This window comes from Tyto alba, unplaced genomic scaffold (assembly GCF_018691265.1).
Source record: "Tyto alba isolate M040663 unplaced genomic scaffold, T.alba_DEE_v4.0 Super-Scaffold_3, whole genome shotgun sequence".
Lineage (NCBI taxonomy): Eukaryota > Metazoa > Chordata > Aves > Strigiformes > Tytonidae > Tyto > Tyto alba.
This window is the reverse complement of record NW_024881304.1, coordinates 17,534,534-17,554,004: the sequence shown is the minus strand read 5'-3', so window position 1 is coordinate 17,554,004 and position 19,471 is coordinate 17,534,534. Positions and strand designations below refer to the sequence as shown.

Below are 19,471 nucleotides of genomic sequence, written 5' to 3'. Positions count from 1 at the left end.
AAAATCGTCCCTTGACATGGCAAAAGCACATTTAACACAGATCAGTTTAACCTTATTCAGCAGGTGGTAATGTTGCTTGGGATACAGGTGGGAGTTAAAACTAGGGCTGAACCAATGCTTAACAGTCTTAGGGAGTTCAACATCACACTGGCGTCCCGGCACTGCCGGGGAGTTGATAAAATCTAATTCCATAACTGTTAAAAAAATTAACAGAATTTGCCACAGCAATGGCTCGCCCCTCCCAATGAAGTGACCTGTATCCTTGTCCAAGCGACCTGTCTCCACCCCACCTTTTACCATCTTCTCCTGTGGGCAGCAGCCTGCCCCAGCTCTGATAAGAGCAACCTTTTATTCCAGAAAATGCCTCTTAGTCGAGAAAATGACCGTCCAAAGCCCTCTGCTGGAGTAATTATTCAGCACTGCCTTTTATTGACAATTTAAAGCACACTTTTCAGCAGCTTTTAAAAACTTTTTTAAAGGAAGACCAGGGAAATTGTGGCAATAATCTCCAGCAGTGTGTCTGCTCAGACAGCAAAGTTACAGAATGTTAAGTATTCAGTTTTCAGTGGAAAACCTATATTGCCACCTAGCACACCATGTTGTTGGTGTTACATCAGTGCTCTCCTGTGACCTCATCACCCACCGCTATGGCGACAGGTACATTCTCCAGGGATCCTCAGCAGAACCGTGACATGACAAAGTCCTTACAGTCAAAACTTTATTTTAACCTGGAGCCTGCGCAGAGCAGATCGTTTCACAAAACTTGCCCCCGAGGCCCTGGAGGATCAGGCGGCTTTAACTAAAGCCTCAAACCCTCTGCGGATCCGATCATTGTAACACATTAAAACTCGAGCTCAAAGGACACGTACAGAACTCACTCAGCCCTCGGCAGAGGCACAGATGGCCGAGGTTCCCCTCATGCCGTGGCCGCTCCGGCCCATGTCTGTCGCCATGACCAGCGCGCCCACAGCTAATGGCCGCCCGCGCACAAGATGGCGCAGGGGGCCTCGGTCACAGCTCTTCCTAAAGCACTTGTAAACACAGGAGCTTCAAGTGAACAAAAACCTCATCGATTAACTCAGAAAATACCCCAGAGTATTAAGGGCAAGCCAGATCTCAATGGCAAGGCCTTCTCCAGCGAGCTTCGGTGTCAGCTCACCGAGCACCACGAAGCCAAGGGCTGGGTCGCGTTTGAAAAGCGATTAAATTAATAGGAGTCATTCGGTGCTTTATCCCTTCCAAGTGCTACACACACATTAATTAGGCAGTTGGGTACAGAAACGCAAAGTGCTGCAGAACTGACCAAAATGTAAATTAATTAATTATGGAACTGCAACAGATTAATCATTTTCCAGCTACCCAGTAACATCAAAGCAGCAGTCATGTGAACGACACAGCACCAGAAAAAACACTGAACAAATTGAATTCCTGCATCGTTTATAGAAGACCATCACTGAATATGTACAACAGTACTTCTTAGTTTAATTATTTATATTCAGACACGAAATTAGCAGAATTTCTTTTGTGTGTAACCTACACATGCTCGGATAGAAGCATGAATTCAAATAGGTCTGTGAATATTCACCTTTGTATTCATTTTGAGGTTTAATTTTTAACAGATCTGGTTACCTGATTTCATTGGAATGCATTGATATAAATTATGGTGATTTTTGTCTAATCACAGAGAACACTTGACTATATATTGTTTTCCCCCTCTGCCCCCCCTCTCCGCAAGTTATATAGCCATGCTCTAAATATTCTGGTCTGAATCACTGCTGAGGTTTGGTTATGCAATATTCGCATATGACAAAAGAAGAAAGAATGCCTGGACAGGCATTTATAAGAATATTTTCCTGTTAAAAAAAAAAAGTTTTGGGGAAAAAAAAAAAATACCCACCCCACTGAAAATAAACTCCACAGAAATACTACTTTTTTTTTTTTTCCTGACTTCTGCTATCATGTGCATATTTCTAGATTAGAAAAAGGCATTTTTCAGCAGACAAAGTGTGAAACAAGGTTTTTGTTCCACCTTAATCAAAAATATGATAAAATTTCATATTGAAAAATATCATGCTGTCCCTGGATTTGAAAAATTTAAGCATGGGTGTTGCTGGGATATCATTACACCAGTAACAAACTTCCCTGTATTGACAGCCAGCAAAAATCCCATTAATAAATACCACTCTAACTCCTGTTCTGATGGCTGAAACGATGTATAAGCTTTGCACATGTGGTCTTCTCCATATTAATTCATCTCACTTTTTCAAATATGAGAGGCAATATAGCTAATATCTAATTCTGGATACCTGAACAATTGTGAAACTAGCTTTTGATGTAACAGGGTGTAGACATACAGAAATTGCAGAGAGACCTATACCACTCTGGGGGAGCAACACAGGTATTTCTAACTTTCAGGATCACCTTCCATGTTCCACAAACACATTGCCAGCAATCTTTGTGCAGCCCATTTAATCTGTTGCAAAACAAAGGCTTACACAGCTGAGAGGCTTCGCAAAGACAAGTTAGCAGAGAGCAAGAACAGTGCTTCCTTACTCATTCAAATCTGTGTAAAACAAATATGAGATTCTGTATTTTGGCTTGTGCTTTCTGGAGCTACTTCAGTCAGCCCTTCAGGAGCATTGAACAGATAGATACAGCTGCAATAGCACTTTCCCTTTGACTCAACCAACTTGTTGAAACAGAAGCGTTATTATAGAGCTACAAGACGAATTCATTTATTAAAGCTACTGTGTTTATGTGATGCTTGCTAAGAAAAAAAGAGGGCCAGTCTTGCTGGCTGGTGTATTTGTTGTGAGCACAGATCTTTCTTTTTAAATGGCAAGAACAAGGCCTCCAAGAAAAAGCTGAGACTCCAATCACATGCACAACACAGCAGAGCATAAACACTTCTCAAAAGCTCCTAGGCTCCTTTTTTGTTTTCTGTCAAAATGCGAGTGGATCCTCACGAGTTAAATTACATTATAAAATATGCATATGCACACTCAGACTGCTAACGTGTCTATGTGACTGCAGCTCATTAACATGCAAATATGACTTCAACAGTGAAACTCACTGCTACAGGAAGTTAATGAGGCAAAGAATTGCCTAAGAGTCACAAAAATACAGAAAATTTCCTTTCATACTTGTCCAGCACATTACAGGCATAGGGACTATGTCCCATCTTTATTAACACCAGTCAGTTTGGCTCATCCTGTGTGCAATGTCTTTTATTTCCCTATCACTGTTTCCAGGCTGTACACAAATGCATTTCAGGGTATACGATATCTACGTGGGGCTGCCCAAGAAAGAGCGTTTGTTAACAAAGTCACAATTTGAAGGGCTGTGTGTTATTTTTAACAGCCTATTCTGCCTCTCATCTTACTCCCCCAAACTTAAAATTATCACTACCACAACTGCTATTTAAGGAATCTGACAGCCCTAACAAATGAGAGTTATTTGGCACCAAAGGAATAATTTGCAGTTACTGCTTCCCAGCGTTGACACCTGAAGAAAAGACTCTTGAAAATATAATCAGAAACCCTGAACTGATATACATCAACTATTGAGTCCAAAGAAAGCATCGTTGGTTTTTATCAGTACGACCGCAGAACAACTAGCAAGAAAAATAGTCTGAAAAATACGGTCCCAGGTTGGGTGATGGATTGAAAGGTAAGCTCAGAAAGACCTCTAGCAGTGCTGCTGCCTTTTTGAGGGAGGCTGGATAGCTCCTGAAATTATTAGTAGATTTGCACCTCTAGGTAGCTGGTTTAAGTACGTCCCAGAATTGATCTAGCTTTCTATCTGAGTGTTTTATCCTGCTGTGAAGAACCGTGATATCTGAACACCCAGTACATAAAATCAATAGCAATATCCCATGCGGACTGTGAACAGCTCTGGCATGTCTTTCTTCTCCTGGCACGCTGGCAGCGGTGGATAACTGGTACCCTTAATGACACATTTGGATACTCTAAGTGCTTTGGGTTTGACAGCTGTTTAATGGCTTGAATGATACGAGTTTGGAAGTTTTCATGCAATTTCTAGCGAACAGATGTTCATTTAGGAAGCAAACACACCAAAACCAAAGCCCAAGTAGTTGCTGGGACTGGCAGTAGCTGGATCCCACTGGCTGTCCCCAAAGGGGCACCAGGGCCACTGCCGCATGGGGACAGATGTAAAAGATAAGGTCACCCCCGACACATTCTCCCAAAACTTTATTTTGCTGACCCTAGACATTTTGCAATGGATATTTTAAGTATAGAAGTTACAGTAAAAAAATATTTTTGCACGCTTTTGTTTTTCCACTCTTTTGTTTATTTGCTTAAAATAAAGGATCATACTTCATGTATTCCCGCAGCCTAACTTCTCTAGGGTTGCAATTCCTGAAACACGTGTGGCACTGCATTGCAGAATCTCTCTGCATCCAATTTTCTGCCAGCTCAGAAACTGTCATAGCACATTTAGAAAGACTTGGAACCAAATTTCAAAAATAGGTACCCATAAATACCGGAATAAAAGTGGCTTTGTGTTCAGTAGAGCTAAGCAGAAGAAAGTAAACACTATTATAAGTAGTTCGCTATTACCTAAAATGTTGAAAAAGTACCCTAACAATGTGCACATATAAAAGGGAAGAAAGCACAAGTTACTAAACAAAGCAGTGAAACATTCTGAGTGCAAGCAGCAGATAAATTAGAGCGATCCAGATGAATGCCAAGGTGACATAAACATTAATTAAAACGTAACACACCCCCTTCCCGCCCCCGCTCAGAACAAATCACATGTTAAAGAATAATAATGCCAATTCAAGGAGGAAATAATCAACAACAGCTGAAAGGCAAAGAGAGAGACTCAAAATAGGCTTCAACAGCCCTGGTGTGATCGCAGCACCTGCTGCAGAGGCCCAGTTCCCCCAGCACACCCAGCAGCAGCCCACAAACAACTCCCTGCGCACGAGAAGATCAGCAAGGCATTGGTGCGAGCTTTGCCTTCCCTCTGCAAATCTGAAATGTCTTTAAGAACTGTTTCATCTCCAGGAAAAAGGCACATTCCTCAGAAATTTCATTTTTCTGGGAACGCTTTTGAGCAACTCTCAAGGAAGAAAAAGTTAAACAAGGGCAGTTACAGAAGATGGCTATATCGCTGAAATATGTTATTCTAATTATTTGTTAAATGGAGCGAGGTCTTAGATGTAACATAACACCATTTTAATGGGATTTAAAGCTGTACTCCACGCAAGTTTAATTGAGCATTGAAACGCTTAACACAGAACATGGGAAAACAACTTTCATCAACAGAAACTTTGAACTAGAAATGGGTAGAACAAACCTTGGAAACATTGTCCTCTTGCTGTGGAGATACCGATCAACAGTAAAAGGAGCTCATTAAGAGCATCAGCTTGATATGTTCAGCAACCTTTCGTAATGCCGGTCATCAAGGAGGGACTTATTTGTCATTTTATCACTGGTATATAAAATGAGGTGCACTTTTGCGTTAGTGTGAAATACAGTGGCATTCTTAAATCCAAAGTTTTAAAATGACACTTTACCTGCAAGGCACACCATGAATGATTGCAGCACCAGCAGTTCCCATAGCAACCTCATCTTCAGCTTCCTGGGTCAGAGGAGACGAGTCCAGTTAACTACAGAAGGGAATGGGGCTCCTTGGAAAGTTTAGGCAATTTTTAATCTGTAAAAGAGAAAAAACAGATTACAAGGAGATTTAGGATTGCTGCTCGTTCTATTTGTTGACAGATTGTTTGGGGTTTTTTTGGTTTTTTTTTGTTTGTTTGTTTTTTGTTTTTTTTCCAGGAAAGTTACATCTAAAGACCAAAGAAACTTTTTTAAACATTTCATTTAAAATCATTCTGAGTAATTTGTGACTAAGTACACTGGGTACCAGATGAGGATTACAAATTGTAACCCCGTATTTGCATCTTCCATTTGGGTGCTGTGAGATTTCGTCTCTCAGTTTTCACTCACCGCCTCTCTGGGGTAATCTGAAGTGCAATTAGTGAACTCTGTAGATCATAGCTAAGAGAAAAGTTATGAGAATTACTCCTCTCACTTTTCTCTACAAACATCATCCATTAAGTGAAGACACCATCTCTGCAAGGCGACACTTTCTAGGAAATGTTCCCATCTGGCTCAGGAAAGGAGGATGCTTTTCCCATTCCGCCCCCATTCTCATTGCTCTAAAATTCTTCAAAAAAAACCCCTTAAAACATCTCCAGGTAAAACCTGATCTTTTCCTCACACTCTATTACAACTTGTAAATAGTTAAAATTTGTAAGCAGGCAATTTGAAGACTTTTTCAGCTTATCACTGAAAAGTAGCCCCCATTCAGTGCAACCCAAAGGGGAAAAAAGTTTTTATGAAAGGAACCTTTTCCAGAGCAGGCATTTAAATATTAAAAATAAATAAATCAAGTCAGACACACATTCTTATAATTTATTCATATCACTGAAGGCTAGAAGTTAAGGGGCCTTCATACTTACAAGACAAACTGCATGACTAATAGCATGTGAAGGGGTATCATAAGAGGTCTCTGCTCGATTTTGTGAGTTACAATTGAGAACCTTCTTCTAATGAAGCCAGGTTCAATGCACTGAGAAGACTAAGAATCTTCATCCCCTGGTTGGAAGATGCAACTCTGAAGGGGGTAGAGATTAATTGAATATATTCATCTGTTCTCACACAGGCTGATTAGACTAGCTGGGGGTGAGCAGGAAGGACTAATCAATGAAACCCAGTAACAACCCAAGTGAAATGTTAGAGTATTATTAATTTTTGGAGGAAAATGTCATCATAGACATCTATATTGATTGACACAGTTAAGCAGTTACTCTCTGCATTTATAAGTGAACTCAAGAAACATATTTTTTTTTTACCCTATATAGTCTTGACACATGGACAAGTACTATTTTGCCTCTCTATGTACCCAGTTCTGTTGGTTATATCTGCACCTATACAGAAAATTTCTACCAAAGGCAAATCGCTCTTGGTTTTACACTAGTTTAAGTGAGATTTGAGATAAATCTTGTATTCACCATCAGCTGCTGGAATTCTTTCGTGTTCTTGTTTTCCCACGTATTATTCCCATCAATAAGCCCTCCGTGTCACTTACAAGGCTTCTCTCTATTACAATGCAATGCAACGCTTTACCATTTTTCTCCTCACTCTCTGCAACAAGCTACGTGGGACTGGAACAGAACAATCATTTACAACATCTGATACCTAATTAAAAGCACAAGAGCTATAGCACTTACCAGTTTAACCTACTGCCAGCAACCCACCAAAAGGACCTGCAGACCCATCCACAAGCTGCCAGCCTGTGTAAGGGCTGACCAAAATCCCTCCTGCTATGTGGATTAATAACAACAGCACTCAGCTTCTCAGCTGTAAGCAGTGCCACTGGCAAGAAAGCATTATATCTGCCTTTTGGTTAAAAAAGCTAGGAATATAAAAACCCAGACCTGACCAAGTCAACCAAAATGCCTCTATTTATTCCATGGGCTTTGAGGATGGTGCTTCTGGAGACTTGATGGAGATGAGGGACAACCCTTCACCAGGGCCCATGGAGACGGCTATCCTCTTTGCAGGTGCCAAGGCTGTTTGCATCACATCCCTGATTCTCTCTTTGAACTGAGATTGTTGTGTTGGTATTTTATTCCCTAGTTTTCCATATATGCAAGAAAATTCTTGGATACGCTTCAATTTATTACTCTTCCCCACTGCAACTTCTCCTCTTCTCCAGACTCACCACTCCTTTAGGAAAAATTCTGGCTACTTTGTGGTTTTTGCAAACTGATTTTTTTTTTTTTTTCTACTTAAGAAATCATGCTTCCCTAAGCATTTTAAAACACTAATACAAAATTACGAATGTAAATTAGTTTTTAGCTTATAAGGGCATTAAAAATAGCAGGCTCTTTCTTTCCTCCCAAGATGTTTTGACACAATCACTGGGTCTTACTTTCAGCCAAAAATAAAAGCTATGCTAAAAATACACATTTTTCATACTCAGCACATTCAATTAAGTCCAGTGGAAAGGCGGGAAGACTTCCCTATTATTTAGTTACTCAAAACTTGCTCCAGAGAACCAGCAGACATCAGAGAGTGATGCAAATGCTTCAAAGAAAAACGTTCAGGCATCTGAATGGAAACAGTCGCTTCTGGCATTAACAAACCATCTATACATGGGACAGACTCCCATTGGCATTTCCATCGATGTTAATGGCAACTCCACACGCTTATATAGCCAAAGTATATACCCAGTAATAATTACCTTAAAATATATTCCTACAAGAGGCTCTAGCATGTGTTTTCTGAATATATGGAATAGTACCGCATTCTGTCATCATGACCAGAATTGCTATTGCTGGATTAATAATAAAGCTTCAGAAACACCATCTTCCTGGTGCTCCCTAACAGCCCTCCCAGGATCAGCACTGAAAACAGGTACCTGGAGCCTCGGCTGCCAGATGAGCCCTGGGCCCTGCACAACCACAACCAACCCACACCCTGGCTTTTACTGAAACATCTAACACAAGCTCATATGTTACAGAAAGTTTCCCAAAGAGAAACGATGCCTGTCTTAGCATAAAAAGGAGTGAAAAGTAAATTAGATGATTACAGTTAAAAATATTTTCCTAAGGTTAAAATGTGGTAGTATTCAAGATACAGCTGCATTTTCATTCTCATGATAGTTCTCTATTTCACATGTGAATGAGTCCAATCTTCAAAATGTTTTCCGGTAAACATTGCTGCTATTCATATCAGCAAGCTCATTGTTCAGAGCTGTGTATAAACTGTTCAAACACGTTGACTTTTTATGGCAAGAACTTTAGGAAAGGCAACACTGTGTATGAGCAAAAGATATATAATTGAACAGATCCTTCCCATTTCTAAATGTTTTCTGTCTATAAAATCCCCAGGGAGTTTGCACTGCTTGTGAAGGAGAATATAACAGGCCTGAAAACTTGCAAAGTTTAATATTTTATTTTTATATCCAGAAAGAAGCATCTGTAGTTTCAGCACTATACAAGTTATTTTTTTCAAGATGAAAATGAGATAGCTATGCTTCAGTTTGGAAGTGCATCCCATTAGAAAACCTAGTGCCAATACACATGTGCGGATGCCTTTTTAACTCTACTTCTGGCAATGCATCCATTGCAAATTCTTTTGAAAGACACCTTTGTAATAGGTTTCTGATGAATAAAAGTTGACTGGAAGATCTCTGACTGCAACTGGGTATAAGGAAAAAAAAGATGCATGCAGTAGAAATATTTGTGGTGAATTTTTCTGAGTTAGTAGACATGTCTTTCAGTAATTCCACTTGGATGTTTAATGATTAGCACTTCTGAAAAAAAACAAAATAGACATGAAAACCCTAAGACTAAGGTATATGGATGCACACAGAATGCAAAAAATACTTTTGTAGATATAATTTGCATTATATGAACTCCCCATTTTATGAGTAGTCTGAAGGAAATTTTGCAAAACATGCCTAGGACCCCTAAGTATTGCAGCAGTAGCAGCAGCACCAAGAAGCAAGCCTTAGCAACCATCTCACGTTTTTCTACTGCACATCGGTGTGCTGCACAGTGCCAATTCTGCTAAACTCCAAAATAAATCACTGTTAATGAAGCATGCCGCACATACAGACAGCAACAGGCATCTTTTAATCACCTCAACAAAGGAAGAGCTAAGGGTAAGCACAAAACACTCTCAGCACTAACATGTGAGTTGTTAGATTTAAGGTGGTGCCTCTCCTCTGCCTGTCACGGATCTGACCGAAGGGCAAGAGTGAGCATCTAACCGGAATTTACAGCTTTCCTGAACAGTGACATTAGTCCATGGTGCCAAAACCTCCAAAGAATTACCATGCTATTTAAACAGAAGCACAGTATCATAATCTTCAGGCTTGGATTCAAAAAAGAGAATTGAGCTATAGGTTACCCAACTGCTGCCTGGTTACCTACCACATGGGACTGTACGGCTGCTGAGAGCACAAAATGATTGTATGTCTAAGTAAAAAGCGTATGGCAAATGTACGCATCTGGATGAATACTGCAGGTCAAGTCTAGAAAGGCTAGCCCCAGCAATACCTGAGCACAAGGGTTTAGCATAAATGCAAATTCAATTCGTCTACACAAAAAAAAAAAAAGGTAGAAATATCAGTCACAGAAAGTTCTCTAAGATTCAAAAGTAACCCTCTTCCCTAAGATAAAGATACCTCCTAATATACACATACAAAAAGATCTACATCCATCAAAGATGTGGTCTCTCGGTGTTTCCCAATTCTTAGGAGCATAACTAAAAGGAAGTCTGAAAAGTGACACCAAACCTCCATTAAGCATTTCCATCTCTCCAAACACACTAACACTTTCCAAAAGTATACAGACTTCACAGACCTGGCAGTGCAGGACTACGTCCCATCTTTTGAAAAGATCCTATAACGTGTTCGTTTAAGCTTTTAACACTTAAGGATCCGCGTTAACAGAGAAATAATGAAAAGGAAACAGTTAGTTGTAAGTGAAATGATTTAACTTTGGAATGTTTCAAACCCTTCCCTTGAACTTCTGATTTTTGACCTCTCTCTACCACATACAATGGGCAATGCAGCCATTTTTGTCAAAATAACCACAATGAAGCAGACTGGCCAGTTCTGTTAGTCCTCAAATACTTTAAAGGATGAGGCATTCTCTCTGGAAAGAAACATCCACGAAGCCCGGTGTTCACTGGCAGCACCGCTTACGTCGTCCTCTTTGGTGTATGCCTGCCACACTTCCCTCCAATGCTTTTCAGGAGGGAAGAATATGAAAATTTCAACTTTGCAAAGGACTTAGCATCAAAATTCATTTCTCCTTCTCATTATCTGGCAGGCAAAATTATCTGTTTATTTTTAAAAACTGATACGCATGCAGGCTGCCTGCATGCAGTCCATTCCTGATTTGAACTCACCCTTGCAGACCTTGTTGCAGCACAGGTGTTTTATCTATTTTATCACTTCGGAAATTTTCAATTTAGACTTCACCGGAGGCCAGTTCTATAACTTTACTGAAGGGTGGATAAAACTGACTGAAAAGCCATAGCTGTAGAGTAATTATTGAAAGTTAACAGCCAAAGTGAGTCTGTCTTTGGTCTCATTATTTTCTAGTACTTTTATTAATAGCAATGGTGGAAGAGAAGGTGTGCTTATTCAGGCTGCCGGTGACATTAAGAGGCTGCAGGTACCTCTGAGGATGTGAATGTAATTCGAAACCACCTTGACAAATTGGACATAAAAGCAGACTGAAACAGAAGGATGGATTTCTGTAAGAGAGAAGCACCGCGTACTGCAGTAAACAGGATGCGGCATTAAATAGAACAAACATGTGCCAAGGAGCAACGGGCTGGGTGCTAGCTTTGTGCTGATCTACGTGTGGCTGAACATGTCAGAAATGCTCTGCGACTGTGCAAGGAGCAAGAAAACCTTTCCGGGATGTACAAAGTAGGTTTGCAGGTCCTTTTTAATCTGAAAATTCCTGCTAGGTAAGCAACCTGTCACTCACCCCAGCACAGGGGAGCCTCAGATGAAGTGCTACACACAAGAGTTGGTGCTGCACGTCAGGGGAGATTTGCCCCAAACACAAACATCCATAGGAGAACACCACAAAGGATTTCGAGGTCTATCAAAGTCCTATAAATAGAAACCAAATGGAGTTGCTTAGCCTAAAGAATAACGAAAAGAAAAATGCTAGCGGTATTAAAACAGGTAAAAGACTGTTTGAAATCGAAGGAAAGAATTTGTTCCCATGTCCAAAATGGATGACAAGAATCAATATGCAAAACAGATTAAGGTTTAGATCTCAGGAAAAACTTCTTGTAATGTTAAGGCCAGCTCAAGCACAGCTACAGACCGTCTGAGTAGGCTACAGACTATCCATTGCTGATGTTCCTTAGCAATTTGTAAGGTGAATTTAAGCCCAGAACAACCTAGATGTTGAGGTCAGAGACAGTATGTATTTTGCTTCCAGAAACACCATTTGGAAAGGGATGGAGAGAATTCCAACCACTGGGATCCTCCAGTCACATTGCTGCTGGTTGCAGGGTGAGGTCATTCCCCATCTGATTCAGAAATTGGAAGAACAATAACCTTGAGCCTCTGATAATTGGAAGTCACACAGTCTGATGCACTGAACAGTAACACAGGGTGGTCCTCTATAAATGAAGGTTAAAAAAACTATTTGGCTTTAGTAAGGGGTCATGGGGCAAAAGCAATGAGGTTTCTTTTCATGTAACAGACAAATAAATTTGTTTCTAAATTAAAGGAAAATGCTTTCTCTGTGAAAGGGATTGAACAGTGTTATTCCAGGGGAGCAGCATGAGGAATTAATTCCTAACAAGGTTGCAGCAGATACAGAATGCTAACAACAGTTAGGGAAATCAGCAGGATTGGAATCCATTCAGTGGGACTGCAGCAGTGTATCAGCCCATAAGGATCTGAGAAATATCCTTCTCACAATTTAGCGTCCAAAAGTAACGTGGAGGTTGGATACCTTTGTGAGCGTGTTAGTGTGAGGGGCAGGAACCGCATCATCTGGGGTAAAACCCGTGAGAATCAGCGATCCTGGAAGAGATGATTCTGAAGGGCTGTGAAGTGTCCAAGACGCTAAAATCATGGGTGGCTTTTGAGCACGTTGCTGCTCAGCAATAGCCAGCAGCCCGTGCTGCAGGAGAGCACTGCTGCGATACACTCCGCCAAGAAGCGTCCTGGCCGTGGGCAGCTCCGGTTTCCTGCCGGCCCCTGCTCCTCAACGCCGGCTGTGGCCCAGATTCAGCAAAACATCAGATCTCCAACCCTGATCCAGCCTCTTAATTGCTGAATCCAGACCAGTGTGTTGGGAGAGTCACAGGCTTTCTTCAGCAGATGCAATCAGTGACCTGCAAAATTGAACGGCCAAAAATAGAAGGTGCCTAAAAGATGTGTCCCCAACAGTGCAAATCTTCACAGTAATACTTTTTTGATGTACACATAGCTGAATTTTTTCAGCACTCAAAAGACATTTTTTTCTGCTGTGGTAGCTGCTGTTACGAGTCCTGAGATAAATATTAGCCTTCCCTTTTGCATAAGGGAAGAGAAAAGGGAATTTGAAAAGGTGGCCTGGGGAGATGAAGGGTAGGGGGAGCGTGCCGGTGGCATCTCTCACCGAGCTCTCCTCGTTCTCACAGCACGTCTGTCAGATCCTGATCTATCTCAAGCTTCTTTACTGAAATTACCCCTTCTGGAGTTGCACTTATACACAATTCACACATTATGAAATATATACAGGCATATTGTGCCTGATAAAAGAAATGACACATACGCAGCATGTTTCTGAGACACGCTTATGATAAATGGGAGTGGAATGCTGCAAAAATTAATTATCTAAAAAAAAAAAAAAGACTGAGAAAAATAATGTCAGTTTTTACATTGTGTTTCCTCCTTTGGGCATTCATTCACATTCACTAGATAGAGATTTCATTTCACTATATCAAGGAAGTTACAGCACCTCAACAGATGCAAGTTCCCAACTCACTCCGGTCATTTATATTTGTCAGGCTGTGGGGCCTTTGGGGTGGGCTGTGCTGAGCCGCCTCCTCGCCGTCACACACCTGCCTCCGCCCGGTCCGTGCCCCGGGGGGGATGCCAGGGATCGCACGCTCCCGGGAAGCAAGGATTACACCCATCGGGTTACGACAATAAATATAATTCTAACAACATTAGCAAAGATTGCTGAAGGAATAACTCAAATAAGCGCTCGCTGCTGTGAATCACAACTCCAAGAGTTTAAAGACAGTTTCTCCTACATAACTTTTTTTCCTGATGTAAGTGCTCTGTAAGTTACGCTCATACTATACATCTCCCAAGAAACTGGCTGGTGGGGGCAGCTCTGTTAGTAGTGGGGCAGGCAGGGAGAGTCTTTGTTGCTGATGTAATAAAGGGTGTACAGAGATAACTACGACTGACACCATCCTTTCTGACTTGCGAGATTAAGAACTCCTAGAAGCATTATACCTAGTTTATGCAGAACCTAGTGCCACAGCTTAAAACCTGATTAGAGACTCTGGACTACAAGGAAACAGTCAGCTAATAACAAGCACGCACTCTTTTCACATTCTTCCAGGGTGCAGCATTCCCTGCCCACCTTCACCACTAGCAAAACCAACTTCATGGAAGCAGCAATCCATCTCAAACGATGGACGTTCCCAGCTGCGCAACACGTTCCTTCACCTTCTGAACCAGTGAATCAGGGCGCAATCTTCCACTGAAGAAAAAATGACAGTAATTAAAGCCTTTTAATTACTAGCCACTAACTACCACACATCATCCTATTACAACCCTTACTCTTTGTCTCTTGGCCCCAGGAAACTGTCACTGCCCTGTAAAACCTGAATAATTTGTAAGCATAAATCATCTCTAGGTAAGGAGATCTGGGTGACTAAAGTCAACCCTAAATTAATGCTACTGGTGTTAATTAGGGGTCACTCTGGATTGTTCTACTTTTTCCATGGAATGGATAGATTGAGAACCACTCACCCGAGGCAGCACCTACCCGATAACATCCACCTTTTCTCAACACAGAAAAACTCCATCACGCCACAAACTCAGGAGACATTTTGCTCAAACCAGGAATAATATTATCATAATAAAAAGCTGCAAGTAGTGAAACTTCACAGTCTGGCATTTTCTACAAATTAGAATTTACTCTCTTTTAGAGAGCCTTTTAGTGAAAAGATTGTCTAGAGCAGTTACCTTAAAATTCACCAATTTAAAACCAATTCCCAACTGCATGCAGAGTAAAATTTTCAATGCAGTATTTTGCAAGATTAAAATGAATGGCTATCCCATATATCCAAGCAATAAATTATAAACTCTGTATAAAATGCCACCTTAGGGACAGAAAAACTAACTTGAAGTGCAAAAGATGTTTGAGTTGGTATTCAGTAAGTCCAGCTCTTCTCACCTAGCCATATCGCTGATCCACCATCAATGGATGTGGTCTGTGAAGACAATTACATGTTCAATTTCTATTTTTTTTTTCTTTTTTTTTCTTTTTTTTTTTTCTGTTAGCAAAGACTGTCAGTGAGACACCTGAATGCAGAGCAGAGCACACAACCAACCCCGGCTGCCAGGCAGGACCCTGACTTGGAGGCAAACCCAGCCCATCCTGGTCTCCAAGCAGCCTCCTTCCCCCAGAGAATACAGATGCGCTGGCAAGCTTCAGGATGCCAAAACAAGCTGTCAGCCAAACTGAGGTATCGACTTCCATCTGAGTTTTGATCGTCACTTTCCTAAAGAAATAAGGGTTAATTTATTCCTGTCTCAGTTTGACAGAACAAAGAAACAAGGCTCAAGGGACTCTGCGTGACAATGAAGTTTCTTTTATCCCTCGGTCACTGCTTCAGGGTAATGAACAGTTTCACTCTCTAAACAAAGGTAGATAAGCAACATTCAAAGTTACCATTCACTTTTGAACGGGTCCCATTCCCAAAATACACATCATCAGAGAGCATTATCTCGTCCAGGAGACAAAAATGATGCAAAAATATTGAAAATATTTCTGTGATCTCTCTAAAATCAGCACCTTAATGACGTTATACTTTTCACTTCTGGAATTTACAAAATAATCCATTTTATTTCAAAGATGAAAGGAGAGCTTTCTTCGTAGCAGTTTCACAAGGGAGCGTATTGGACACATATGCACATTATGAAGAGCGCTTTGCCTGGCGTGCCACCTTCCTTCACTGATACAAATTGGATGTTTCCTAAAAGCATAAAACGGACCTTAGAAAAGAAAAACAAGAAGGTTTATTAACTTTGAAAAGGTGATACGAAGCCAGTCTCACACTTGGCTTATGCCAGGGAACACAGGCAATCAAAACAACAATTCCCTCATCACCTATTATCGGCAGAAGGTTCCAAACCCAGATAATTGAGATGTGTGGACCTAGAAATGTTTTTAACTGTTTTGTTAAGTTCAAAAATCATCTAGGGAGGGGAAAAAACCCCACCATTCATTTCAATATCCTTGTTACATTGTAAGTTAGTGTTTTGTTTTCCCTTCGAAGTTTATTTTAAAAGGTTGCTTGGAATTTGAGTGTTTGAAGGGAACTGCTTTCACCCTCTGACTTTTCCAAACACAAGGTTAGGCGCTTAGCATTTTATTTCTGCTGGAATGCCATTGAAGTTCTGCTCCTCTCAGACAAAAAGAAATCCTCCCTGATTTTTCAAACTAATGGCATCCAGTGAGCCCCATATAATTTTTCTTACTGACAAAAATAGGCTTCCTAAAGCAACTGGAAGCAGAAGTAAAGAGGGTGGATTTCTCATCATTTTCTGGCATATCAAGGCCTAAATTCTAGCTTTAAGGGGATCTTTCAAAAAATTATCATGGTCTGAATTAAGGGCTCAGTAAATAATGACTAAAACTTTAATGTGTCTAAATTTATTAAAAAGTGAAACCTATACTTCAGTGATCATATCCTGTAATAATTTTAGTGGACTGTGAGGTGGCACTGCAAAATATTTTTCTGAAATATTATTTCCAGCTGATAACCCTTTGGTATGTTTATTCAGTTTGAATCTGAAAGATTCACACAGTCTAGGAAGAGCAATGTCCCAGAAGACTTATGCAAATAATGAAAGCAAGTTATATATCAAATATTCAAAACAATAGCAAAGCTGATCTAAATTATCAGCTATGCGCCGTGGGTGCCAGAACTGCAAGTGGATGAGTCCCACTGCCCGGCCCCGCTCTGATCCACCGCTCGTCTGGGATTCCAAATTTTTTATTAAAACTAAATTATTGAACTATGAAAAATTAATTGCAGAAAACATTTCTCACAGCTTCTTGTTACTCCTGTTGTTGTATAAAATATTAAAAATAGATTTTAACCTCAGGCTGGGAAAACTTACATAAAGTTCTAAAAAATCCAATAACCTGATTTTGTCATAAATGAACCTTATTTTCACTCTTTAAAAAAAAATATATTTAAAAGGTGTATTTATTTTTAATGGGTCTGTCTAGTATATGGCCCTATTTAGTATTATCTGTATAATTATTTTATTCAAGTAGCAATACAGTACAAATCAACCATGTACAAAATCTATTTCTTTTTTTAATTGCTGGTAGTAAGTAGAATCAAATAATGAACTTAATCTCCTGGAGCTGGGTCTCAGCAGATGCAATGCCCGGGGAATAGCTGGTTATTCTTGAACTCTGAGAAGACTTCTTAACATTCAAAGCACTTCACTATTTTCTTCCAGCAGAATTTAAGGTAAAAAAGATCAGACCATCCACAGAAGAAAGAAAAACATGTATATACACTTTGCACGTTTTACATAAAAACAAGAAAACTTGGCATAGCTGAGCTCACTTGTAGCTTGAATCTGTTTCACAGAGGTACAGGGGTGGAGCTGGGGTTGCTCTGCGCCACATTTCAAGCTGGCTAGAAGATCATGACAGTCTTAACTCTACATTATGTTAGCCCCAAAACCTTCAGTGCATCTTAACACCACTCTTAATTACACTGCATTTAAAAAGAATTTCTGTATGCACGCTTAAAACACAATGTGGCTGCTCTACCTTTGCCTCCGGCTGTCGATTGATTTGTAAGAGACAAAACCCATGTTGGGGCGGTTTAAACGCTGTACTACAAATGAGCCCTGACAGAAGTTTGATGGGAGGTGTCAGCAAGCATTCCCTGCTCTGCAGGTTGGCTTCTGAGTGAGCCGTTTCCTTGAGAGGAAAAGTCCAGACCACGCGGCCTCCTGACTTGCCTGGCATCCCGCTTACAATATGAAATCCCATTTTATTTCTTCGAAGGCAGACCCCTGCCTGCCCTCAGCCTTGCGTTTCGGCTGCGCTCAGCAGCATTCCTGGCTGCAGCCTGGTTTAGGTGCTCCATTTCTCACCACACTTACGTTTGGAGTCGGCGGTGGCACAGTTTACATTTGCAAAGCCAAATGGCTCAGCTGTTTGTGTGAAACTGAGGAACCCACGCAATGAGACAACACAGCGAAATATAAGAATTTACAGACTCCCAACCTGCTTTTCCTCCTGCTATCAGTGGACTATTTCCAGCAGCGAGGCTGGGATCACACACAGGATATCAAATGAAGGCACAGCACGCCTCGCGTGCATCCTTTGGGATTTTTCTGAACGTAGAAATAGTGATGTCACTGTCTCCTTTGCAATTCTAAAAACACAACTGAGCCAAAATCCTGTTTGTGATATTTTGCTATCAAATAGTCTGCTTGTAGACCTAAAAGCGTTAGTTTAATAATAATATGAGCTTTTTTCCCAAGGAAATCAGAAGGGGAGCAGATAAGTGGAGGTCTTGCCTCAACTGTGGACGTACAGACAGGCTAATTTAGCCTTGAAATCAGTGGATTGAAATGGCTCAGATCTTCATTCTGGACTGGACTGAAGTTGAAGTTTTCCCTCTCACTGGGAGAGTAAATCCTCCAAACTCAAACAACCAAGCAGCCAAAGGAAGACCACTGAAGGCTGGAGGGATCTGTTTGCCATGGTGGTACTGCCACCTGATAGCAGCTCCGGTGGGAAAGCAAACTCTTAAAGGCTTGGTGTATAACGAGAAGCAAGTGCTGCTTCCGGGGCAGTGACGTCCTTTGGGGTTGTTTTGAGTTGGAATTCAGGGAATAAATAGGCTATAACAGAAAACATATTGGTCTTTTCGTACGTAGGAGCTTTGTTCGCGATTTCGAAACCTTCCCCAAATTGCAGGAAGCTGCAGTTGAAAACCAGGGCCACGAGCACAGCAGCGGGGGCCTGCCTGACGTGGCTGGAGGTCACGGCCACCGAGGTCCCACCTGCCCAGCCCCTGGCCCGGGGTCCCAGGCAGAGGGCTGGGGACACCCCGAGCTGCAAGAATCACGGCCACGCACGGCTCTGCCCCTAGGAGCTCCTTGGAGATACCTCCTGCCGGGCCAACAAATCTCTTCAGCAGATGATTTAAGAACTGTGGCTGAACCCTCAGTGACTTGCTGTGAAATAAGGGGAGGGCAGGAGCTGCCGGGTATTTCAGGCGAGGTGACCCGCCTCGGCGATGTGAAGCGCGGCTGGCAGGCCAACAACACGCAGTGTGCACAGCGAAACAAAGTGACTCCTGTGACACCTCCATGTAATCACTGCTATTATTTGGTTCACTCCATAATGCAATTCTTTTGCTCTGATTTAATTACTAAACATAAAAGGAAATAAACTTCAGAATGAAAACAAAGAAATTGCACTGCATGTAATTTATGGGAGCTATTCTTCAGCTGAATGCCATAAAACCCTGCATGTTTACGATACCCTATTAGAGGGCTGAAAACACACTTGCATTTGCCTATATTGACTATGCAGATTATGCGATATTACTGCCTTTTTCTGCCTCTGCCATTTTTCATAGAAGTAGTGTATTTGTTTAAAGACACCCTTGCACTAAGAATT

The 19,471-nt window shown here is 41.2% G+C and overlaps 1 protein-coding gene across 2 annotated transcripts in view; it reads right to left on the bottom strand.

Annotated features, from left to right (window-relative positions):
• The window catches only part of CNTN4 (contactin 4), a 348,713-nt gene that overhangs the window by 161,717 nt on the left and 167,525 nt on the right, over positions 1-19,471 (bottom strand). For both annotated transcript variants that reach the window (XM_042799543.1, XM_042799544.1), the window contains exon 3: positions 5,543-5,682. In XM_042799543.1, coding sequence (XP_042655477.1) covers positions 5,543-5,597 — 55 coding nt within the window. In that variant the 5' untranslated portion in view covers positions 5,598-5,682. The remainder of the gene's footprint in view (positions 1-5,542; positions 5,683-19,471) is intronic.